At 49.7% G+C, this 26,819-nt stretch overlaps 1 protein-coding gene across 4 annotated transcripts in view; it reads left to right on the top strand.

Moving 5' to 3' along the window:
- The window catches only part of Soxn (SRY-box transcription factor soxNeuro), a 401,703-nt gene extending 383,912 nt beyond the window's left edge, over positions 1–17,791 (top strand). For 2 of the 4 annotated variants that reach the window (XR_013493715.1, XM_078176650.1), the window contains one exon: positions 17,302–17,791. Coding sequence is in view for 2 of the 4 variants with exons in the window: in XM_078176650.1 (XP_078032776.1) it covers positions 17,302–17,371 (70 nt within the window). In the remaining 2 variants the exon portion in view is untranslated. Of the gene's footprint in view, positions 1–821; positions 971–17,301 lie in introns of those variants that run through there. The other 2 variants (XR_013493714.1, XM_078176653.1) reach the window with 1 other exon arrangement.
- Positions 17,792–26,819: the final 9,028 nt, after the last annotated feature.

The raw sequence follows: 26,819 nt of genomic DNA, 5'->3' as shown, positions 1-26,819 counted from the left end.
GAGGTGCGCGTGAGAAAGTTGGCAAGATGGCGTCGGCGTGCGCGACGCCGGGGAGAGATCCCCGCCGAGGGAAATCGAAACAAGCCCCGAAATGACGGCGAGCCCCCGGGAACGGGATAGGGGTAATTACTCGCAATTATTAATTACGCGATACACGTGCTGCGTGTGCAGGAAACGGGAGAGGCAGAGGAGCGAGGGTCCCACGGGACAGACGAGTTAATAATGCTTCTGAGATCGTTCTACCCTGACGCCTCGGTACAATCGATGATCGTTGATCCGCGGAATCGCGAAGACTCCTTCCCTCTCTCTCTCTCTCTCTCTCTCTTCCCCCTCCACCCTTTTTTCCCGCTGTTCTTTTCCCGGAGGACACGGCATTGCGAGGAATAAATTAATATTGCCACTTCGACGGTGCCGCTGAAGGCTGATCACCGATCGAGCGATTGCCTCCCGTTTGTCCGCGACACAAAAGTCGTGGCTCCCTCCTCCTCCTCCTCCTCTCCCTCCACCCCCATTCTCCCCACCCCGTCGCTTCCCGGTGGCTTTCGCGACTGCTTTATTATTCGCGTCGCATTCAACGCGAATCCTGTTTGCCTGTTGGGATCGTTCAAAACATTCGGAACAGCGGGGAGACGAATCTCTCTCTCTCCCTCTCTCTCTTTCTCTCTCTCTCTCTCTCTCTCTCTGCGCCGGTTAAGAAATTAACCGGTCGGCCGGCGCGTTCCGATTGAAATCGATCGAAATCCCGCGATCGATTAGAATTAGGCGCCGTTCCGATCGATCGATGTGACACTGACGCGCACTCTTCTCTGGTTTTGTTTCAGAGCGGGAACACCGTGCACCGAAGCGACGCGCGAAGCTGCCCCAGCCCAGAACCAGTTATGAACATATGATTAAGCTCGTTTTAATAAGTTTTTATGTAGATCTTACGCGTAAGGATGTATAATAAAAAGTAAGTGTTGAATAAACGAGATACGTTGAGACGGGAGGCCGGCAATTATTTCGACGTCGCGAGTGTCTCAACCCATCCTTCTCCCCCGATCGTCCTGCATCGTTTTATCCCGGCGATCCTCGATCGAGGACGCAGCCTCGTTTATCCGTTTACGATCGCTGCTGTCCGTCGGTTACGCGATTTCTTCTTGAAGAGAATCTCGGTTGCACCGAATTCGAAAGCATAGCGATTGCAGGTGAGTGTCCACTTTCCGATCTGTCCCCGACCTCATTGTCCCCCCCTGATAGGTTCCCCCCTGGGGGCACGGTCGAACCGATTATTTCGTTCTCGGACCATTTTTCCGACGTGCACCATTTTCGAGGCGTTTCCCAGCGGAAGACAAACACGAGGAAAGCAGACACAAATATAGACAGAGCCATAGGCGTAGACACAGTCGACGCGGGGAGTACGAGGAGCAGAGAAGGAGCCGGTCTTCGCCATCGAGTCGTAACCCTGGCGACGAGACACCCTGGCCATCCTCGGCTCTCTCTCTCTCTCACTCACTCTCTCCTCTCTCTTCTCTCTCTCTCGCTTCTCTCTCTCTCACACTCTCTCCGAGTTCCACTCTCCTACGGGGATGAGCAAACTCTCCCCGCGGTGTAACCCACCCTCGGCGGATAGCAAGTTGCAAGGACGAGGGTTGCCGGAGAGGTCTCGCCTGATTGGCGGCCGTGGACTATCGACCAACCCGCGACCGGCCCTTTGTTTTAGCCACCACCCTTCGTTATATCGAAGGTACCTAACCTGAAGCCGAGGAAGATGAGCACGCTCTCGAGAGAGAGGAGATTTCTTTCCTGGCTGCGCTTAGAGAAAATCGAGCCGGCGAGCCCGGAAGGGGGCGGTGGCGGGGGGAGGGGGTGGGGGCAGGGGGCAGGGGGGGACGACGGGTCGCTCGATCCGATATAGAATTTCTTTTAATTTATCCGCGCGATGATCGTTAGCCTGCCCCCGTTCGGCAAACCATCCGAACGCCGCGCCGCAACGATCCCCGGATAAATAAATATTTATTCGTACATAAGCGACTCCGACGTCTCTGTCTCTCCGCGTGTCGGAGCCGAAGCTTGACGGAAATCGGGTTGAGAGACTCCGAGCGCGGGCGTTTTGTTAGCGCGACAAAACCTTGATTAATATCTTCGCAAGTGACACAGCGCTTTGAGGATAACAAGAGTTGCCGTGTTAAAAAATATGTTTGCCGATCTTCGTTGAAACTGTTTCATTTTTTTATTGAAACGATTTTCAGTGTGGGTAAATTTGTCCTACTGAAAAATAAGGGTTGCGTTTCTCAGAATAATAATGGTCTTTTCAGAAATCTGAAAAAACTGTGAAGTTAAAGGACGTTGCTATACGTGTAAATTCTGATAAAAACAACCCAAAAGTTTGACTTCAAAGTGTCCACCTCCTCTACCCCCCCCCCCCTGTATAAGTAGCACGAACCCCCGGAAGATCAGGGTCGGCGAAGTTGTCTCGCGAAACAGGCGACTCGATTTAAAAAACAAAGAGTCCGCAAACGGTTTTGGGGGAGGGAAGGTGGAGCACCTGAACGGCGAGAACGGCCACGCATCAATGTTTACCGGCCCCCCGGTCGGCGACAATAAATGAAAACGAAGGTGGCGAAGGTGCCGGGGCAGAGAGCGCGAAATTAAGGAATGATTAAAGAATCATTAGGAGCGCGTAGTTAGAGCAACGATATCCTCATTCTTCCCTCCCGTCCCTCTCCAATTACGGAGGCGTCGATGCGCTCTCTCAACCCCCTGCTCGCTGACCAGCATTCCCCGGAGTCCCCATTTTTTTAATTAATAGAGCGTGCTACAACGGGCCGGGGATGCCTACCGGGTATACCGTTCCACGGTTCTACACATGGAGAGAGCGAGAGAGAGAGAGAGAGGGAGAGCGGTTTTCCAGGCTTCGGCGGTGTGCGCGCGCGTTGTCTTGGTGTTACCAACACGGCGGTGGTTCTGGCCCGTTGGTGCACAAGCGGATAGAGGGCTGCGGATCGAGCCGAAGGAGGAGAAGAGGAGCCGAAGAGGAAGAGGAACGAGCTGCCGGCAGGAAGAACGGGGGAGGGGAGTGGGCGAAGGGTTTTAATGAGGATGAGCGAGATAAACCCACCTCCGGCTCCGTTTCGCCCGATCCCACCCAACACCCGCCACCCCCCACCGCCCCCCCTCGCCGCTCCAGCCCGTTCTCCTGCTTTCCTTTTCCCACCAGTTTCTCTTCTTTTCCCGATGCACCCGCCGGTTTCGCCCTCCTCATTCTTCTCCGCGGCGCTTCTCCCTCTTCTCCCTCCGGGTTTCCTCTCGCCGGCAACCACCCGCGCCCAGCTCCCCCGTCCCCCTCTCTCCCCCTCGCAATCCCTCGGCTCGTTCCTCCGGTTTCCCTTGTCTTTCTCCCGAAGGGTTTCTTCTTCGCTCTTCCTCCCGACCTACCCTCTTCTCGTCCGCCGCCCGTTCCTCCACGGATACCGCCGGCAAACCCTCCGCGCGACCACCACCACCCCCGCCCTGTCCCATGACTTCCTCTCGGCCAGGAGTCGCGCGAGCGCGCGATGCCAAAATACAAAGGAGAAAGTAATTTCTTTTCCCGGAGATTTTTACCAACGGCGGGGCGGGGTAGGAGGGTGGGGCATGTTTTATTTCCACCCCCGGCGGCTACGCCGAATTTCACCGGCGACGGTGCTCCCTCCGGGCTGCCACCGACCTCCACCCCCTCTGGCCACCCCTACGCTCGCAGTCTTTCGAAAAAATCGTACGAAATTTAACGGCCGAATTTTTCTTTCCTCGCCGAGGGAACACGGGTCTTGGGACTCCCTCGTGGATTTCGAGTTCGAAACGAGGAGAATTGAAAAATCTCTGCGAAATGTAATAGCTTGAATTTTTTAAAGATTTAATCCCTTGGACGTCCGCGTGCAATTAACGCTAGATTTACGGAATCCGTCAAAATGACGGGTCACTGATTTGTTAACGTACTATTATTCAGATTTTAAAGATACGTTTATTGCTTATTTATCGATTATATTTACTATAATTATTTATATTTATTCATTTATCGATTATATTAACGATTAGAATAAATCGTTACTTTCATAAACATATATAAAACGGCTGCTTTTATTACTCCGTAAACCTAGCGTTAAATCGATAACAAAGTGTCCACCGTCTTGATTTTTGACTACACCGATTTACGATACTTTGAAAATTTATAAAAAATTTCACGGGCTCGAATGTTCTGCTTAGAAAAAGGTGGCTCGATCTGCGAACGCCACGCGGAACGGAGGCGGAAACGAAGAGTCGCGGGGCCTATTGTCATCCGCGGATTGATGACGCAGCGCGTGACGTCCTCCGCTCCCGCGTATAATTAGCGATCGACGATTTAATAAGCAGCAGACGATATATAGGCCTCGGGGATTAATTAATTCCGCCACGGTCTGCCCGGTTTCGCCACCGGCTAGACCAGCCGCGTATTTAAGCCGAGATATATCGCGTATCTCTGCCGTTCGCGCGATATTAATATTTCCATTGATACTTATATTCCCCGGGCATTGTTCGGCCGCGGACAAAAGGCGGGGTATCGCGGTATTTGCCCGGGCGACGTCGCGATATTTTTGTCAAAGCTACGTTCCGGCTGTCAAACCCCCGGTCACTGGCAAACGACCACGGGATATCCTGACGTCGCCGGTGTCAACGTTCTTGACGCTGGATTTCATCGAACGCGCGCCGCGCAAACTTGAATTTAGGTGGCGAACGTTCGTTTCGATATCCAAGAAAAATTGCTAATTATTTTCTACGGTTCCAAAGACATTTGCAAACTTGAGGTAATTGTGTGTACCTGTGACTGTGAAAGAACACGTTGGTTATCAGAATTTCGAGCACAGGATTTATGGATTTACCAGAAAAAGAATCGCCGAGTCGAATTCGATGGAACCAAAGAATTACAAAATAACAAGGAAACGTTTCGACCGGGAAGATTGATGGTCGGAATTTTAAGCGACGCTATCTCGAAAGTGAAAGCGTGTGACATGCGATCCGTGTACGAGTTCGTGTCGAATATAGTTTGATACAGAAACCACTGCGTTCTTAAATACAAAAATTTAACCTTTCGAAATGCAACCCTTGCCAAACTGACTTGCGAACAGTTGGAACAGCGACGAACCCAACAATTTTGTTACGCTATTTGACAGCTTCGTATAACTCCGTAAAATTGGCACAGTATTTTGCAAAAACATCGACGATCAGCTCGCCAAAAGCCAAGCAATATCACCGTTGCTTCGAGAAATATATAAAACACCGTCCGCGCAGCGTTAACATCGAGCAGATCTAGTTTTCCGCCCGGTTAGGCGTGAACCCGTTCGCAGCGAAGAGGCGTAAGGTTTTTCAGGCCGATCGACGCGCGGCGGGGAGGGGACACGTTTCGACCGATTAGGATCACAATCAATAATTTACGAGGCATTCTTCGCGGGGGCCGGGCGAAGAAAAAAAAAAGAGAGAAAAGAAAAGAGGAGCAAAAGCGGCGCACGTATCGGTCGCGCGGACTTTAATTAACGCTCTCTCGCGTGTGGCCGTGGTACCGCGGGGCAGACGGCACACCGTCGTCATCCTCGTCACGGTTTCCTCGGCGACGGCGCCGAAACGATCGGATAATTGTCGGATGGCAAAAGGACCGAGAGCCGATCCGGCGCGGCGTCACGTCTCCCCCCCCCCCCCCCCCCCGACGCCGTGTCTAATGAAATGAATCGAGCGTGTGGCATTACACGACCGACGAAATCACTTTCTATCCACCACGGCCTGACAACGAGACCGCGTCCCTTCCCACCTCCCCTTCCCCGCCGCCCCTCTCTTCCTCCCGACGGCTCTGCAACATGTATCCACCGCGGTGATTTTAATCGGTCGGCCGTGGATGAAAAAGTTTGATGAGGACGTTTCTTGCCGGACGCAGCCGGGGAGGACGGTTAATATCGGGTGATTCTCGGCCGGCGGAGTCGGTTAACGCTTTCTTGCGACACCGGCGGAAAGATTGATGCGCCTCGCCGTGTAAAATATGCAAGGTGAACTTCATCTTTCGCCGACGGCGGGGGAAAAAAACAATTAAGTTCTCCGCTCGGATCGTACGGTTGGAACGTCTCACTCGGCCGCTTTTGTCTAACGATTCGCCACCATGGGAAAACGGGATTAATTTGTCGCCTAAGCGCGAGCATGGATTTTAGAAGCGGCGTTTAAATGGCAAGTTTCTAATGAGCGGCCAGAGAAAGCGGTAACCCAGTGTTACCGGGGTTTACGGTCGAGAAACGAGCGACGATTAATTACTGGACACCGAGTACACGAGGCGAATCAGTTGTTCGATTTTTGAAGGAGAGAGCAGCGTTCTTGACGCGCTCGATACCATTATTCCCCATGCTAATGATATCAAACGTTGCTAAATTGTTGGAATACTTTCGACGGATTTAATTTGATTATTTCCTTGGACGTCTCTTCGTAAGACATAAATCCTCTTTTATAATTCTATTTTACGAATATACATTCATAATGTCGTGCCAGACGCGTTCGCCACAAAATCCGCAGTCTATAATTACCGTCGACAGGAACTCTGACAAAACTAAACGGCTGACGCGCAACCGATTAATTAGGATAAAAATTGCCGGACGCGCAACTAGTTATAACCGAGCTGCCTAACGTATAATTTATCTACCGGCTGGACATCAATGAGCGGGAGATTAGTATTAACTTCGGAACCCGTCGCGATCGCCGTCGAAACGAACGCGCACGGGGTTGCCGATCGTCTCCGTCGGTTCCTCCGGCGTTCTAAAACTCGCGTCGGCGGATTATCGATTAGTTTTAATTAACGTGGATGAAACAGAATACCGAAATATCCGGTATCTCGGCGGGATACACGCTCGCGGGGCATCGCCGCGCGAGTATCGTTCCGGCGAAACGAGAAAAGGTGAAAAGAGAGAGAGAGAGAGAGAGAGAGAGAGCGGAGAAAAAGCGGGAGGAACACCTCCGGGGCGGCGGCGGACGTCAATCAGCCCTCTCTCTCCCTTGCCAAATTACTGTCAAACGCAATTAGAATTGACGTGCCGGTAGTCCGGGGAGCGAAATCAGGATCGCGAGGCGGACCCTCGATAACGATTCCGAACCCCGGGGCCTATCCTCAGTCGCAATTTTCTCTCCCGTCGCTAATTAATACGCTTCTGCCCGCGCAACGTCGACGCTGCTTGGCCCGACTCGCGTTCCCTTCGACCTCCCTTCGCTGGCTCCTCCCTGGCGACCTTTGGCCCACCCGCCGTCGGATACCGATATACTTGGATCGCCGTCGATCGCGGTGAACCCGCGATTAATTATCCTGCTCGACGGAAATCGATACCTCGAACGCGGATTATCGAGATCTTGTCCGACACGGCGAGCTTCGTCAACGCCGACCCCTCCAACGTTGGTCGTACTTGTTTTTACTGATTTTTCAGTTCTTTCCTATCTGTATAAATTATTTTAGCAAAAGCGGACGCTTTTATTAGAAATCTAATGTGTCGATTCGGAGCCCCATAGGCTATACTTACCGATCAAGGAACGAATTTCACATCAAACTTGATGAAACGAGTGGCAAAGAAATCTATTATATAAAAATAAGTCGGGTTTTCCTTCCTGACGCTATAACTCCAGAACGCACGAACCGATTTCCACGGTTTCGCATTCGTTGGAAAGGTCTCGGACCCCGTGAGGTTTATAGCAACCAAAATTCTGGAAAAATTTCAACAGAAAAGCAGGAAAACAGGGAAAATCATTTTTCACATACAGCGCCATCTCTGATACATAGCATGTACTACAAACCAATATGGTTTATAAAACAAAAAAAATAACTTCTCCTCATCTTTTAATCCCCAAACGAAATGTTACAAAAAACGAAGCCATCTGGTGGCGAAACGGAGTTCGCCGGGTTTGCTAGTTTAAAATAAAACATTTTCGAACAACCGCCTACCATCCGCAAAGCAATGGTTCGCTCGAAAGATCGCATCATGTATTAATAGAATATCTTGAACAATATGTATCCAACGCAGCCAATTGGGACGACTGGTTAGATTTAGCAATGTTTTCTTATAACACTTCCGTCCACGAAGGAACTAAGTTTTCCCCTCGCGAACTAGTTTGTGGATCGATTGCTCGCGAACCAACAAATCATAATCTTATAAAGGGAAACTTAGAGCCTACATACGCAGAATATCTCCAAGAATTGCATACAACGATAAATAAGTTGCAGTTGTCTGCAAGGAAAAATTTGATTACAGCAAAAACCAAATCAAAGCATTATTATGATAAAAAGATAAATCCACAAAATTTTGAAGCAGGAGACTTAGTTTACCTTTTGAAGGAACCTTTACAAGGGAAATTCTGTAATCAGTATACAGGTCCACATAAGGTAGCGGAACTTTTACCGAAACAAAACGCAAAGATCGAGGTTGGTATCTCTACGTATAGTTCACATAAATAAGTTAAAAATAGCACATTTAACCCTTAAATGCATAGAGTCCCAAAAATGAATCAACAACTTTTTGCGCGGATACCCGACAACAGTTTTGATATCGATACATTTGGCTGAATGGCAGTGATTCCTTTGTCCATTGACTTATCAAAAATTAACTAAAATAATGACATTTGACTTCAATATTTGTATCTTTCTGACGTTATACCAATTGGCGCGCATTTTTGATAGCGGGTTCATTTACGTACTTTTGGAAGTGGATTATTTAGAAATATTTTGGTGTATTCAAAAAAATTACAAAGTGCAATGTATTTCTTTGTTCGAAGAAAGGAAACGACTCCTTCAATCTCTTTCATACTAACTAAAGAATTTTTATGTCTATTTTGCATAGTGTACCAAAAATGAATCATTAATATTTTTCAATAAAAACCCTATAAGATATGACTTATAATTTTTTTTAATATTTCTCCCGATTTCCACTCATTTGAAATATTATAACCCTAATTTTTAAATAAAATTCATTAATTCATGCATTTAAGGGTTAAGATCTAGAATGTAAGTACTAACCATATTACAGAGGTATCACTCTGGTGGCTTTGCTATTTGAGCAAAGGCAAGCTGACTTTTAAATTGATCAGGTGACATTGATTAAATTGCTTTGCTTAACGCGTCCATTGTTTTAGTCGTAGCAAACATTATATCGTCTCGTACTGAAAGTACAGACACTGTTCCTGGTGCGCGAAGAAAGTTTCGCCGTGGTGTAGGATTGCGGCGCGAAATAGTTTCGCGGAAAAACCCGGCGACGAGTAATACGTTTACGAAACGTTCGGCGGGCATTCAGCGAATCGAGCGCGCAGGAGAAACGTGTCGGAGTTAAAGAAGAAGGAAACGGCTGAATGGCGCGCGGAGGTAACAGTCGCGCGACGGGCAGGATTTTCGTGGCGCGTAAGTCACGCGTAATAACGGAATAATAAATTGTCCACCGGTTAGATTAACGAGGCAGAGCGGCGCGGCACGCCGGTCCGTACGATTTCGAAAAATCGCGTTCGAGCCGCGCGGCCGCGCGGAGAAGTGTCCGATGGACGGGGCGCGACAGAGAAATAGAGAAACCAGTCTGCGAGTGCTGGAAGAATACTGAATGTCGAGTGTTATTAATGTACGCGCGTCTAACGGCACTCCTGTCCGCGCGGTCGTTTTGCAATCGCCTCGGTGTGTTGATACTCGACGGTCTGTCGCACATCAACGCCGAAAGGGAGAAAATCAACGAAAAAAAGAAGAGAGAAAAAACGAAGAGGTAGAGACCGATGGGGGGAGAGAGGAAGCGGGTATGAGCGAGAGAGCGAGAGAGAGAGAGGGAAACGAGGGAAACAAAATAAAAAAGAGAACTGTACCCTTCTCTCCATCAAACGTTTCAGAGCGGCCGGTCGAAATACGATCGACACTCATTAATCTCGAACCCGGTATTCAACCCTCGCGACGAGTATATCGCGTTCTATAGGCGTTCGCAACCCTTAACGTCCATTTACACGAAATTTGCGACGATAATAAGAACCACCGACGTCCTTTGTCCCCCAGCCACGGTCCCCACGGAATTTATTCGCGAGGATGCGATACGGAAAAAATAAAGAAGAAGGAAGGAAGGAAGGAAGGAGACGAGACGCCTCTAAGAGTCCGTGGGAGGCTACGCAAAAAGATCTCGATCCATTCGTTTCGTTTTCGCGGCGAGCCGAAGGTCCCTCGCCACTTTTTTTGCGCGCGGCGGACGATCCGGCAACGGCGAGGCGACGATATATATTAAAGAGATGCTTTTTGGCAATAAACAATCGCCCAGCGACCGTCGCAGGCAGTTAGCAGGAGCATTAGGGTGAATTATTCCGGCCACCCAGCGTAAAAACTGCCATGAATCACGGGAATCATGGTGCTTCTTACCCCGCCGAGGCGCTGCGTCTCTCGCCGTGTGCAGTCTTCATCTCCGAAACACGAGATCCTCGACTCGCTTCAAGATCTACGCAACCACGTTCACGTCGTGTACATAGAAATTAAACGATTAATTCCGTCATCTAGGAGTTCTTTCGCCGAATACAATGCTCGACGAATTCGATGAATTAAATATATACTATAGTACTATACTATATATTATAGTAGCATCGAGGTGGCGTGGTCTCGGATCGCCGCCAATAACAATTTGGTAGATTGGAAAATAGTTTAGTAACTTTACAGCCCACTCGTGTAACACTCTGCTAAATTTCATTGACCTGGGAACATCTGAACGCGTGCTATGCGCAATTCGATAGAAGCATCGTTGTGCTATGATTTGACAATGACCTGGGAGAACAAAGGCGAAGATTTTTGTCAGATTGCCAGGATCTCCGACAGAGACACGATCGTTCCATGTGACTTCGTCTTATATTCTCCGAATTGAAATTGAAATTCAAAGGGTAAAAGTTTAGATAAAATTCGATCAATTGACGTTCGATTATAAATATTCTCGCATTTAGTAACGTTCGATTTCCACATCGTTTAAAAAAGATTACGACCGCGCTCCTGCTCGTTACCAGGACTTTCATATCGATTCGCAACTCGATGAGAGTCATCGGACCGACAGGATCGCGCAGCCATTAAACCTTCGCAGCACCGCGTCCAGGAAAATTAATAGACTCCGGTTTTCTTTCGACACCTCGCGCACGGTTGTTTGATTAGTTCAGCAACTTCTTGACTCTTTAACGACTCGTCCGCTCGACCCCCGTGTCCCGAGCGTCGTCCACAAAGGACGCCGCCCGAAAGTCGGGACACGTCTCCCTGAAAGGCGACAGATGCAATTGCACCGGGCAATGGGGGCAATGGGGGCAATGTTCAGCCCCGCGCGCACGCCCCCTCCCCCGCTCGCGTTCGACCGGGGAGCACACGTACGGTGGGATCGGGAGACAGAGGACGCGCGGTGGTTGTTCGAATTACCCCGGGGTCGGTTCTTTTTCATTACGGTAAGAGCCGATTGCATTTTTTTAGGTCCGGGCCCGGGTGTCCAATCTGGAGAATCGCGTGGAAGGAGGGCCATCTAATCACGTGTTCCCGGCAATCGTGTCCTGCGTTCGGCAACCCCCGCTCGACCCCGCGCCATCTTGGACACAATCCTGCCAGAGAAAAAGGAGAAAGAGCGACGACGGGGGTGTCTCTTTTATTCGAGGACGATGGGGACACGGTCTCCTCTCTCTCTCTCTCTCTTTCTCTCTCTTTCCCTCCTTTTTTTACCAATCCATTTTCTCTCTCTCTCCTTTTTTCTCTCCCTTGCTCCTTGGAAGCAGACCGCCCTTTCACCATCCCGGGGACGCCTCTTCAATCGGGCTTACCCGGCCGGCGTAATTAAGCCGCGATTGAAAATTAATCATCGCGGATCGATTTCGTGCATCGCTGTTCCGCTCCTTGCTTTGCGCGAAACGATCAAAAAGAGAGAAGAAGTTCTAGGGAAGGAGGGTGGGTGCCGCCTACCTTTGATGTAACTGGCTGACAGTGTCCTTGGTCCTGCTGTGCTTGCGTGCCAAGCTCCTTACGCCAATTATAACGGGGCCCCATTATTTTCGCGAGCTATCGGCTCCTGTTTTCTCCGTGCCGATTTAATGCCACCCCCCCGCGGATACCCTCCGCTCTGCTAAGAGGATTCGTCGGTCTCTCGGTCCTTTTAACTCGAAGTGGGAGTTGCCAAGACACTGTCTGAAACATAAAAATCGTCCTTGTAGTCGCCATGCTACGAATAGATATTTTTTTACAACGATTCCCCTTCGTTGACCATAGACTTTTAAATCGATTTAAAACGTGCCGAAATGGTTTAAAGTTGGTTAACATTGTTTCGCATTTTATTTGTTTAGTTATCAATCGTCTCGACTTCGTATCGTTTAACACGTTAAGCGCCACGCACCGGTCCCTAGATTTTCCGTTCGGGCCGCGTCGGTCCCTACGGAATTAAATTATGCGATATCGGTTTTTGTTTGGTCAATTTGGACCGAAAAGTCTTGCGTCGGTACCTAGGGACCGGCGCGCGGCCCTTAACGTGTTAAGAAACCTAAAAGGTAGAGATTTTTAGAGCCTTCCGGATCTATCACAATTCACCAAATTAAGAAATCCTCCAATACGAAAAGGAGATTCGCAGGCGGCCAGGAGGTTCTGGCAAAGACGATCGGCGCGGCGCGGGCCAAACGACGCGTATTGTCCATCGCATTAGAGTTTGTAATTAAAAGCGGAGCCTCCGTAATTCCGCCGGGTGAATTAGAGAGCGCGATTGCGGCCGCTTGGCAATAAAAGGAGCGTAGTCCGCAGTCTCCTGGCAGAGACCGGTTTCCCAAGGAACTGTCGCAATTACGACGGTCAGTCCGACGGCGGAACAAGACGGAATTAAAAAATCCTGCAGCTCGAGGTTCCGGCAGAAGCCGTCGGAGAAAAGAGAGAATGAGCGTGGCGCCGGGCCGCGCGGGAAGAAAGGGAGACTTAAAAATCGGTGCGGGCCGGGCTCTGCCGTGCTCGCCACCGTAAATTGTCAGTCCGGGGGACAATTCGATGAAATCACCGATCAGCGGGCGCCTCCTTATTTCGGAGCCCCGGGTTCCGTAGAGAATTAAAGGCTCTCGCGCTGGTCAACGAGATCCGCTCCGACCGGCAGCCAGCCAGCCAGCCAACTTTCCTCGTCCTCGTCCCCGTCCTCGTCCCCCTATCCGACGAAATCCCAATAATCCACGATGAGACACAGATTGAGTCTCCACTCCTCTCGGAGACGGCGGGAAAAAAAGCCGCGCCGCGCCGGAAGAAACGGAGGATAAGGGCAGGGAGGAGACGAGCGCGACCCCCGTAGGAAGAAAATTGGAATCCTTCCGGGAAGGAGAGGATGATAAAATTGCGGACGGCCAGGTGTTACCGTAATCCGGATCGAGACGAGCCGCGCGCGGACCGTCCGAGATCCGCAGCCACATACACCTTGCGACTCACTTTGTGCCCGTCGCCCCGCCGCACGTTTTCTTGTTCCTTGCCCTCCACGGACCTCACGGTTGTGGACCTTTCCAACGCCGGGGATTAGGATCGTCTCGGTTTCCCCGGGAAAATAGCGCCGGGTAACTCCGAGCCCCGGCTACCGTGGCTCTCCTGACCTTAAATGGAACTCGCTTCGATCCGTCCGAAAAGATGGACGTCCCTTCCTTCGCCGGCCAAAGATATTTCAACGTCTCGAATTTTTTTTCCGACGAGCACAAAAGTATTCCGATGAATTTACTATTACGCCTTTACTGTATATACCTTGAGGAATACCCAGGAATTTTTTATTTCTGAACCCCGTTGTCCATTTGAAATCCGATGGGTGAATAAGAGCGATGAGAGTTCTAAAACTACTCTTTCCATACTTTTATAATCGACCACAGATTTATCTAGCAATTTTTTATAGATCCTGCTTGACCTATATCGCAGTCCTACGATCCCCAGATCCTCTGGATACAGGAGAGCGAAGATGTTCCACGCGACGATTCTTCGCCGTGCCCCTCGGATCGTTATCGGAGCGGGCCGGGCGTGGAACTTTAATTCCGAGGGGAACTTATTACTCTGTCCGCCCATAAATCCGTGAGGGGGGGGGGGGGGGGGGGGGGGGGGGGGGGGGTGCGGGGGGGGGGGGGGTGAGTGGGTGCGAGATCGTATCTTGGGAGTGGCCCCACGTCGGTGGGGGGGGGGGGGGGGGGGGGGGGAAGGGAGGCGAGATTCTTGGATCCGCGAGGAATGGGACATGGGCGTGGGTTCGCCGGGGTACCCGGGATGGAAGGATGGAAAGGAGGAGCTCTAGATTCGTCTCAATCAGCTACGGGGCCGTCCAGAGTGGCCAGCTTCCCTTGTCCTCCATGTTTCCCTGGACCCTCCCTTTGCACGAAGATTTCGAAGACATCCTTGGAAATTAAATACTAGGGCGACGAACGTTCGGAATGGTGCCTTTAAAAAAAGTACCTTGACGAAGCTAGAATATCCTTATTCAGCTAGCGATGCATTGAGCATAAGAGAATGATAATTTAAAACAATCTTTGCTTCACCATGATACCAAACAACCCTTACAGGCTTCAAACACCTAGTAAGAAGCTCGTAAATTATCAGTACATATTTTTCCTTTATGGAGGAGGAAAAAGGGTCTCAAAAGACTCGATAGAGTAACATCGCCTTCGTCTCTCCCGCTCTACGGAAGACGCGTGATTTATAAATTGCTTAAAAACCAAAGATCAGGATGAGATGATACAGCGATCTGTAAAATATGGTGTTCGAGGAGGCGATGCTCACAATTACAGGTTCGAAGAACAACGTCTCTATAAAATCGCAAACATGGTCTACGAAGGCAGTGGCCGGCTCAATCTCGGCAGCGAAATTCCACGGAAGATTGTCCACGGTTGTTCGGGACCAAGGAGCAGGCGAAGGCATGCGTGGCTTTTTCGCGAGTCCTGCGAGCGAGCCAGCGGGATCAGGTCCGCGGTCCTGTATCGTATATCGCACATATCGCATCGAAGGATCGGTGTAAGCCGGTAGCAGTCGGTTCTCTCCCCAACACCAGCGAAGTGGATGCAGAGGAGCAGCAGTCAGCCAGCAGCAGCAGCAGCAGCAACGCCAACAGCAGAAGCAGAAGCAGAAGCAGCAGCATCACCAGCACCAGCACCGCCACACTCGATGCGCACAATTAATATCGAGCCGTATCTCTGATCTCTCATTATTACCTGGTGGCTGGCTATGTGTGAGGGTGTAGCCGTTCCCGGAGGAACGAGGCTGCTGGATACTGCGAGGTTCTCGGCTGTGTTGGTATCGGCTACCGTACACCCCGGGACACCAGAGTCGGCCATGCATCACCCTAACGAGCCGGGCATCGCGTGCCGATCTGTATTAAGGATTTATAATCCTCCGGACGCCGGAGAACTCCTAATGTCCTGGCTGAGCGGGAGATATTTGCCTATAGGCCCGGCACCGTGTGCCCTCTCTGTGCACGCCAACTCCCCCTTTTCGGCGACAAATAGGCACACCCACGACGATTTTTCTCCGGCACCTCGCCGCCGATTTTCCCTACACCCGAGCAACTCCCGTAACAACTCGTACCGATGCTTCAGGATCCTTCCGAAGTCACCGAACGCGACTGCTTGCTCCGTTTTCGCAAATCCAGATAGCTGGAGGCACTTGACTCGACGATCTTTTACTGTAGCGACGTCTACGTCTTCTTCGTCGAGCAGAATATCTTTTCTTTCACGACAGCCAAATTATTTCCCATTTATTTCCACAGAAGGATATAATCTTTCAAATTTTATATCGCCAGTCGCCGTGGCTAACGCGCGACGCTCGATCCGTTAAGAAACGTCCGCGCAGCGGTCGTATCCTTTGGAAACCTACCGGAGCAAGATTCTAGTTCCAGAAGCTCTTCAATAGATCATCCGGATGTCTCACCGAACCCGATCGGGCCGTCGAGCAATTAAGAAACCACCGCCCCGGCGCAAGGATAATTGGCACTCGTTCGCAGTAACAAACGTTCGCCTAGCTCGTCCTGGTAACCAGCCGGACCGTGCTAGACGGACGGAGCTCTCTCTCCTAAATCCACGCCGGTGATTCGAGCAATTAAGAAATCTGTGTACAGGAATCCGGGACCAGGAACCGCGCGGTGGCTTGTAGCCCATCAATCGTGCCCGGCGGAGCGATTCGATCGGGCCAATTTACAAGCGGACGATTTACAGGGCCACGGAACCTGGGGGTCCGGCCGGGAGAGCCGCACACTACCACCGAAGGGGCCCCCGGGCAGCCCGAGGGCCGCGACGTGTCCCCGGCTAAACACATATTAATTAGACCCAAAGCCAGCAGGAAGGCATAACTCGTTGAGGGACGCTGGGCGTCGGTGGTTGGCGGCCGCGGTTCCCCGAGTGTCGTGTTACCGTCTCCGGTACGCGGCAGCGCGCCGTTTCCCCAGGTGCCCTCTCGGTCTCCGGGGCCCCGATCGAGGGGCCCCTCGTGGGGCAGGGAGGACCCGCGGGTGGCCCCGGGACCCGGCCGCAGCGATCGCAAGGCACCGTACGTGGCCAAAGGAACGAAACCGAGCACGACGCTACCGGCGCATTAATAACACTGGTAGCCGGTCATATGTTAAACGTCCACCCTGTTATGCGCGCCGCCGCTGCCACCGTCGCGTCGGCCGGCGGTCAGATCCTGCCGGGAGGGGCAGGAAAAAGGCGGGGGCAGGATGCCGGGGCCCCTACGTTTTACCTACAGCGACGTGATCCTACGTGCTACGTGCCCGCGGCCATGCAGATCACCTTCTGTCTACCTGGCCAACCCTTCTTCCGCCTCGGCGGACCCTTTCCGAGATCCACCGCGCGCCGAATCCGTCTAAATCATCGCGATTCCCAGGGAAATCGGCCGGCCGCGATCCCACGCGGCCAAACGAATTTCTAACTACGGATTAAAGTACGATGCAGGAAAATCGAAACTGATTGTCGTAATAGTTCATTCTTTGTAACCAAGACTATAAGACAGTCAATTTAATTTATTTCCGTTGAATGTATTTAGCATATACGTGCCAGAAATCTCTTTAATTCTTCGCCGTTGTAATATTTGTATAATATTTTTCAATGTATATTAAATCATCGATGAAGAAGTCAACGTGGCTTAGCCAAATCGAGAACGCTATTCAAAGGATTCGCGAATGCGCTATCTCCGCCATTTCTGAACAATGACTCGCAACCTCCAGCACTTTAGCTTGTACGCCGATTATTGCTCGATTCTCAGTAGCTCGGTCTATTAATAGAATTAAGGTACCGCGATGCTGGGGGAATGGCAGGTGTTGAGATTGTGTGTTCTGTTTTCAGGTACCGGTATCCCGAGGAGTTCCGCAGGCTAGCGTCGAGCCAGTACTGTCTGGGGTCCCCGTTGTCTTGAGAGGAGGCCGAGGAGCTCTAACAAGACCTGCCCCGTTCGGTGATCACCGGGGGCGAGGACGAGCACGCGGAATGAATCAGTCGACGCGATAAATTGAATCGAATCGGGTCGGTGGGGACTGATCGAATCGCTCGTTGAAAGTGTCCGTGGACGGTCGCGGCCATTAATCAGCGAGGCTCGGTTGTCGTCCGTTTGGCCAGCAGCGTGTGATTATTGTCGCTATTATTATCATCCGTCCGACGAACGAGATCGACGAACGGTTATCATTACCGGAGATCCATGATTATCGTTATCAGCGGCGCGGCGAACCGCCGGTTGAATAATTCATAAAGCGTCTACTCGCGGATCTACGGTCTCTCTCTTTCTCCACACTCTTTCTATTTCCCCTCTATTTTCTCTCACTGTCTCTCTGTCTCTCTAGCACCCCGTCTCTCTCTCTCTCTCTCTCTCTCTCTCTCTCTCTCTCTCTCTCTCTCTCCTGTCGCGATGCGAGGAACCGGAGAGAGTTCTTTTAAATATCGTACGTCACACGAAACATACACACACGAACATACACAACACCCGTAGGACAATCTACAAAATTTCACAACCCCCTCCCAGCACAGTTGCGTTGTCATTGTAAAATTCCGAAGTGTCTCCGATATTCGCGGCAGAAACGCGGCGCGACAATTTTTTGGAGGTTTAACGGGAAAGGAACTGTTTAGAATGCAGCCGGAAAGGAGCCCCTGGGGAACGATATCCAGCCAACCTTTCCGCCGCGTCGTTCTCTCGTTAATTATTCCAGGCGTGCGCGTATGCCGACGGAATATACGCGATCGTAGATAGACAGACGGCTGCGTCCGATCGACGCAACGTGACGATCCTCCGCGATCGAATCTCTAGAATCGCTATACCGCAACAAGTGTACATACAGTTGGATAAATAAAGGCATGGCGAGACTACGGGCCTTCGTTTTCTCACCCCCCACCCCTTCCACAGGAACTGCGAGCGGACCTCGAGGATCTTCCAGCCAGGATTATTCACGATTTCGATGGCAAACTATTTCCGAACTAAACTCACAACAAAGACTTATATGGTTAGCAGCATGAACCGTATTTTAACACTTTAACGACTGTCTACCAAATAAATAATTTTCGCCTTCGAAAATTTCAATTTCAACCCCTTGCACTATCGTTCCTTTCATGCTGCGACGATTAGCACGTATTTGTACTTCATAATTTTCCTAATAGGACCAGATAATTTTTGTTTCCTACATTGTCTTTATTTACCTTTGTTTCCATACTTTGATAACGGAAGAATTTATTTTTATTTTGACGTAGAAGAAATTAACAATATTCATGTTCAGTAGATCCTGCATAAAATCTTCACCACGAGTCTGACTCGTTATTACGTTATTACAGTGCAAGGGGTCAAATAAATATATTCGTTCATTTCTCTATGCAGCCCAATAGAGGTAAGTCACGGTAAGTTGTTTGGACGGAGAGCGATTCTAGGGCGCGAACGGGCCAGAAATAATTAATAGTGGCGACCGAGGCCCGTTTTGGGGAACGGTGGACATTCCTGGACCCCCCGAGCTCCACGGATCCGGCAACATAAATAACGGGAGACGGTGGTACCCGCGGTGGGTCCTCGCGCACCAGGAGGAGTCCTTAAAATCCGACGTGCTCCTCCCTCGATTAATTGCGGGAGAAACCCTCCCCGACACGATTAACCCCTCGCCATATTTCCTGCCGTTTCTGATACCGCCGGTTCCATGCTCCGTCCTGCCTTGCGTAACCATCGCGCCACGAAGAACTCAATTATGCGGTTGCACGTGTGCACCAGGTGACAGAGGATTCTGCCACACGTGTTGCGTCATTCGAGCGACCAACGCGGCGCTGCAGCACATCGAAATTAGGGAATTCGCGTACCGAATTCGTGAAATATTCCTGAAAAGTAGAGATAATCTCCCATTTCGAGAGGATTAAAAATCGTTTCTAAAATCTTGCGTATCAGAGTACTTGTTAATCATAAAATGATGTTGCACCCTCTTGTAATAATTTTTCTAAGTAATTGTCTAGAAGTTCAGAGACCATTTTTCGCTTCAAACGCTGAAATTGTATTATAAAGTATATGGTTAACAGTGTCCCTGCTGTTCCGAAGATCATCCGGACCTAGTTCAACGTTCGCCGAGCGACGGCAGCCTCGGTTTCGTTTCACGGAAATCGGGGAATTTCGCGCGGGTAGGTTTCGCCGCGAGGCCGGTGGCGCAGCAACGGGCGCGAATAAATCGTCGTCGGTTAATAAGCTGACGCGTTGTCTTCCTGATTTATGCCGGCCGGGGCGTCCTCTTCGGCCCGGTAAATTGCTACACGCGTACACGCGTGTACCAGGCCGGCGTTAAACGCGCCCTGTAAGGACGACACGGCGGGAGACACTGTACCCGGAGCCAGGACACGCCGGTGTCCTGGAAGCTGTTACGTTGACGGGACCCGGCCGTCCCGTAAATAACGGTAGATCGATATCCGATGTACGACATCGGTACCCGCGCGACAGTTCTTCATTTAAGGAAACCCGTTAGGGCCAATTAAGCGATCGCGACGCTTCCTGCTGGATTATCAATCGCCGCCCGATCCACGAACTCGGATGCATCGGTGACGTGTCGCGGTGAACATCGTCGATGCAATCTCCGGCAGAAATTCGATCGGACGCAATAAACACGTTCAGCGTTACACAATCCCCGATAAAAGATTTTGTTTAAACGTTATCGCCTCGTCCACGGATTTTGTTTCGAGTCCGATTCTCCGCGTCCGCGGACACTCGGTTTCGTTGACATTAAACGAATATTAATTCCGACGCGGTGGAACGTCGGCCGGCTAATTAGGCCTCCCGTTCCGCGCGCGTGTATTTCGAAAGAATGCCAGGCTGTTGACGAATTCTCCAGAATTCGTCGGGAATTTGATGGACTCGGAACAATCGTTTTCGTTAGGCGGAGTGCCAGTTGAAACAAAAGAACCGCGGCAAGGAGGCTGCACGAGGGAACGAGGAAGAGAGCGAAAGAGCGAAAGAGAGAGAGAGAGAGAGAGAGAGGCGGGATCGGGGTAATCTGCTCTCTAGCCTCCCGCAGACAATCGTTACCGTGAAATTAATAACCGTACATATTTCACGGTTTTATCTCACGCATCCCCCCATTTATTAGCCCGGGCAAGAAGTTGCACGGTGCATCGGAGGTTAATCAACTTAACGAGTTTGTTTGATGGACTACGTCGGTGGACCTCGATAACTCGGCAAATGGCTCGCGCGACGCTCCGCCGCCACGGTCAATTAAGTCCATAGAAACGTTTCCGTATCTTCGCTCGAGTGTCGGCAGACTTTCGATTCTCCCCCCCTACGAGCACGACACCGTCGTTGCTAAATTCCCGATAGCCGGCGATAAGGATTCGTTCGGCCCCTGTGCTACGAACATTCTGAACAATAATCCATTATATTCTGTACACATATAATGTGTTCTATAATCGTTTTATTCTCAGATCTTCTGAAATAAGAGTCTGTAGAACGATTCTACTTTGTGCATTTAAACCATTCTGTCTCAATCAAATTGGAAACGAATTAAATAAATTATACAAATTAAATAAATTGTACGAATTAAACAAATTAAATAAATTATACGAATTAAACAAATTAAATAAATTATACGAATTAAACATATTAAATAAATTATACGAATTAAACATATTAAACAAATTATACGTATTAAACGAATTAAATTATATTAAATCGAATTAAACGATTTAAATTATATTAAATCGAATTAATACCGGTACCGAACGCTCGGCTGTATCGAAGCGGAAGCCGCTACGGCCGAGATCCTTCGGGACCCCGTTGGAGGACGAACAAAGTCGAAGGATCTCGGATCGATCGATCGTTCGAGGCCGTGAGCCAGCAGACCCGGTGTCCTGGGTCCTTGCGTTCGCGCCGAAGGTGTCGATAATTGCTTAATTGACGGCGGTCGCCGATAACCATCGGCTGCGAGTGGTAACTATAATAAGCGGAGGACTCTCGCGGGCAGAACGCGCGCGCGAGAGTATGAGAAAGAGAGAGAGAGAGAGAGAGAGAGTGGGCCCCGAGTTATGAGAACGAAAGAAGGGAACCGTAGTCGTATCGATGGCCCCGAAGAGACGAGGTGCGTACACGGCTGACGTGTCTTTTCTCCAGGTGAACAAGGCCTCGTTGTGGAAAGGTGTCTCGGGCAAAGAGACTCTCTCTCTCTCTCTCGCTCTCTTTCTTCTTTCTCTCTCTTTCTCGGTCCGAGTTCGCCTCCTCCAGATTCTCCTCCTCATCTTTTCACGGTGGGGTCGCAGAGAGGGGAAACGGAGAAGAGATATTAGAGATGCCAGATAGCTTTATTAAAGGTGAGGCGACGCCAGCGCGAGACACCAACGAGTCGGTCGCTTTGATCACACGAATTATCGTGACTCCCCGAGCGGAGCTCCTCCGACCCGCGACCAACTCCCTCCCTGTTTATTCGCCCTTCGACTGGCCTGCATCGCGGGCCCCGTTATGCAACTCCCATCTTATTCGGTTCTACCAGGTTCTACCGAGAGAATTGCATCGGTCTGCTCCGGTTCCGGCAAGCATCTAATCTTCGACAAGTTCCAACCATCATAGTTCATCACGTGGGTACGTCTGACATTATTCCTGTAGACTGTCGTCTTTTCTTGCGAAATATAATATGTGGAAACTGCAGGCTGCAATTGACTTTCGTGTATCTATGCATTGCATCAAATGCAAGATGTAGAAACTATTTTAATAGGTTGAGATTAATACATCGGCGTTCTAAAATTCTTTTAGTCCTTCTTCTAGTTTAAATTGCATCTACGATCAATGAAAGGATATCATTTTCGTGGAATTATAAATTATGAATATCTTCGAGATGGAAGTGTCAGGAAATAATTCAGTCAGCGACACTGCAGAGGACAAAATGTATTTAAAAGATCGCCTATCTCCCGCGAGCTGATCCTCTTTCCCTGAACCTAGAAAATCCTCCGCCCTCCAGAAATGCGCCTCGTACGCCATCGAACGCAGTAATTCACTCTCGCAAGCCCCGCTCGCGACAGCAAAGATGACGTCAGGCTAAATATTTCGAATCTCCGGATCTCCGACGAGGTTCTGAAGTGGCAAACATCTAGAACGAAGTAGCGGGAGTCCCCCGGCAAGGTTCTCCCGTACCCGATCGAAAGTAATCGGCAACGATTTGGCCGTGCTCGCGGCTCGGTCAGCAACATTGAAGCGTCCTCTCGTCCCGCTTCTCTCCACTCGACCGTCTAAACACTTTAAATCGTTTTTTGCCACTCGGGACCGTTCCTAATTTAATCGGAGGCGTGCCCGCCCGGAGATCCGATCGTGGTATTTATGTCCACGCGCCATTGTCCGCGCGTCATCGCCATTATGGACGTCGCCTATAACGCGCTCGCCTCACGTTCACGTCCGTCTGGGTGTCAGAATCCTCGACGAAATTAGATCCCCTCCGTTTCCCGCCCGGTTTCCCTCCTTCTTCCCGGGCCGCGCACACGACGGTTAATTATGACCGCGTTATCGCGCCCGTAGCCTGTCGGGATTTTTGCCAACATCGCGCGCGCGCTTTTCGTCCATCTTCGTCGCTCCGTCTCGTCGTCGCCTTCGCGAGGAATCGCGCGCGATCGGCATCGACAACGCCCGGCCAACGACTGGGACGGTCCCATTATTTCACACCGTCGCGGCCGGGCCACGAAATCGATCTCAATTTGCGCGACGATCCACGGATAACGGGCAAATTGCTCGCCAAAAAATTGCGGCGACGATTACGGATCTTCGAAACGATCGCAACCGACTGCGAAAAGTTACCTCGTCCCTTTTCGCGAACCGAAGAACCCGTTTCTGCCGTTTCGCATTTACGTTTCCATTTATTTTAGTCCGCGATTCTTTACGCAGCTGCGCTGATCGGCGCTGTTTCATGCTCCGTAATCTCCCTAACAGAACATTGACGTATGAACGTGAACGTGAAATATCATATAAAGAACAAAAGAAAATATAATAATAATAATAAGAAAAAAAAATGAAATCCAATGAAAAGATGCGATAGAAAAGAAAAGAAATTCTTATAAATTCTAGGGCACCTCGCACCATTCGATCGAAACAAATGTCTACCTGCCCGCGGTAGGAAATCGTCGCGGACCTCCAAAGATCGTGGAAAACAATCGCTTGGATTTTCCACCGCGAATGAAAACCGCAGGCGTCCCGCTCGATTCGCGCGAGTTCAACAATTTCTGGCCGGTCCTGGCCCTCCTCCCCTCTTGTTTATAATCTTTCTTTTCTCTTTCGTTCGCCCACCGTCCCCCGTCCCTCGTCCCCCGGTTCTGCCCCCTCTCCTGTTCCCGGCGATGCCGCGCACCGATCGTTTCGTGGCTCGAATTGTGCTGCCTCGCCTCGCGGTCTGACAGCCGGCACGTCATTACACGATGACTCGACGATCGTGGAGGCCCCGGCGTGCGAAGGACCGAGAAAAAGGAGAAAGAGAGAAAGAGAAAGAGAGAGAGAGAGAGGGTTGAGGCCAGAGGGAAAAGGATCGTCCGAGGAGAGGGAGGAGAAACGGATGATAGGTATGGCATGCACGAAGTTCGGTTCCTCTTCGCCTCGGCCGCCGACGAGGACGAGGATCGAAAAACGTATACCTCGCGAGCGTGATACACACCTCTTCGACGATCCACAGCGACCGTGCCCTCGCTTTTTACCGGTTTCTGTATCAACAACACTGTTCCCGACGCCATATTTATCAATTCGACTCCATTCAACTTCACGTGGACGACTACGAATCGAAACGATAAACGAAACCAGCGTCCTATACTGCGTTTGACTGGAAATTACGTGAGACTAATTTATTATCCCCTAGAGCTCTTTACTTCACTCAATATTCCATTCCGTGCAATACAATTTGCTCTTTAAAACATTTAATTTGTTCTTTAACCCTTCTTTGCATGATTTTTCCTATTTTTTTAAAATAAATCAGGTTGATGTAATTAATGCTCTAGATTAAAGGAAAAATATTTAAAAAAATCCTAGTATAAATAAGAATTTGAATTATTTAAAAAACAGTATGATGGAAATTTACATCATTATGCATTGCTACATATATAGCTCAGTACTAAATAAATCAAAAGATATTGTTTACTTATTCTCCTTTATTCTAAATGATAATTTAAAAAACAATTATTATTTTTATTCAAGCACAAATTAACTCCACATTTATTACACGAAATTGTGGAATAGCCTTTACATTTGGGAAATTTACACCGAAGTGACCCACCTACGTTCTAGGCTTGTTAATTGACAGTGACGTTTGCTATTTTTTGACAACTGCGTTTTGTTGTACGCAATAGTCATTTATAAAGTTGCCAGCAACAACAAATTTAAAGTTTACAGTTTTTGAGTACCTTTTTTTCTTCACTAAATGTTATGATTGAAATTTCCATCATCATGCAAAGAAGGGTTAAAACATTTAATTTGTTCTTTAAAACATTTAATTTGTTCTCTAGGTTTGCGACGTTTCTATCGCCGCGTCTAAACTGTACAAAATAATCGTCGCACAAGTTGTTCCTCCTAAGAGGATGTCGCCAAGTTCCGAAAGAACATTTGAATTCGATCGGACAACTTGTCAGTAGCGACCAATATCGAATCTCACGGGGAACACACATTGGGCGATCTTGGCTTTGCAATCGAAGGTAGCGCCAAATAGCATAAGTAACGCTAACTAGCATAAGTACCAAAACGAAGGCCCCCAAACTTCCCGAACAACTTGGAGCTATTCTCAGTTAAATGACCGAAGCTCCCGGCGCAACACAAAGCAATAATCTGTGCTCGAACTGCTCAAAGGCTCGAATCGGCTGAATGCCGTATTAACTGTCCAAGGAGCCCGCTCATTTCCGAATTAAAATCGGTCACGGACCACCGTCGCAATTCAGATCTTAAGTTGCAGTTTGCAACAGTGCGGCGACCGTTTCTGAAATCTCGACGAAATTCCCAGCCGGAGATGATTAGAATGTTACGTGGGTAAATGATAGCGTTTCTCGATCGTGCTGGCAGGATTCCTCGCGGAGCAAGTCTTGGACGTCCGAGGAATTTTATTCCATTTACGAAAGATACTGTACATCCGATCCTGCGGAGTCATCGGCTACCTGGTTCGAGCTTGCCGGGAACCGGCCGCGAGGTGCGAAGCCCAGCGGGTAAGCCAATCAAAACATCTTATTAGAGAGAGAGGACGGGATGGGACGGGGGGAAAGGGTGAGGGCAGATCTACGATGCAACCTCATGCTATTTTAGAGGATTTCCTAGAAATAAACTGGTGAACCACGGGATTACCGTTTCGGAAATTCTCGAGGATCTGCCCGGTTCGGTTGCTCGGCACCTGTGGAAGAATCAACTCTTCACGTAATTAACGGATCTTTGTGCAACGCGTAGATCCTCCACATTGATTGCAGAGAAGCCGAAGACGCTTGAGATCGCTTCGATACCGACGAAATAGCGTAACAGTGTTCTCGCGTTTCTCCTACGTTATCGTCGTTCTCCTAATTTTCTGCAAGCGTTATCGTAAGATTCACCGCAAGGCGACAGCGTTAAAGATTGCCCTGAATTTTCGGCTGACCGTACAGCTCCTCGCCGGGGGTGGAATCCAAAAAACTAGGAGCCGTTTGAAAGGAATAATGTTCGAAGTCTGCGCGGCTCGGTTTCGTTAATCAGACCCGCGACAGCGAAAACTGCTGAGGCCCGTTAATGGGCGAAACTTCGACGAGCCCGGAGGGCCGTCGCGCGGCGCGAACTTCGGCATAGATAAGACGCGCCGCGCGGACGTTTTCGTGAATTAATTACCACGCTGATGGGATGCCGGTGCAAGCCGATATTAATCATTGACTTATCGGTGGCGCGCCGTGAATCGAGACGCGTCCGTTCGCGGCCGAGAAAAAAAAGGGAAACGCTCGCGCCGCGGTATTTTGTTCGGCCGTGGATCGGTAATCGTAATTAATGGAATTCTTCGACCGATCGTCGTCGCGATACAACCACCGGCTGAAAAGACGTCTCGCGGCGGATTCCGCTACGGAGGGACAGCGTTGCATCTTTCGAAGTACGAACTACCGACCCCTCCGCGTTCTGCGATATTTCGATAATCCGTGGAGACTTAAAATGATTACTTAGAACGATGATTTATAAGCATTTTCAATCGGAAAAAATCTTTTTAATAAACTTTCTTTTCACGAAAAGTTTCTTTCGATTTTTCAGAAAATAAAACATTGTTTTAGACCAGGGCTTCTTAAACTTTTGTCATTCACGACCCCATTTATGATTGCGAGTTTCTCGACGACCCCATGCAAATATAAAAGAAAAATAAATCAATATTTTTTGATGATCTATTTATTAGGTAACAACAACAAATTTATTA

The sequence above is a fragment of the Augochlora pura genome, chromosome 3, assembly GCF_028453695.1.
Source record: "Augochlora pura isolate Apur16 chromosome 3, APUR_v2.2.1, whole genome shotgun sequence".
Lineage (NCBI taxonomy): Eukaryota > Metazoa > Arthropoda > Insecta > Hymenoptera > Halictidae > Augochlora > Augochlora pura.
Note: the sequence above shows the minus strand (reverse complement) of the source record. Positions and strands in the feature narration are given on the sequence as shown.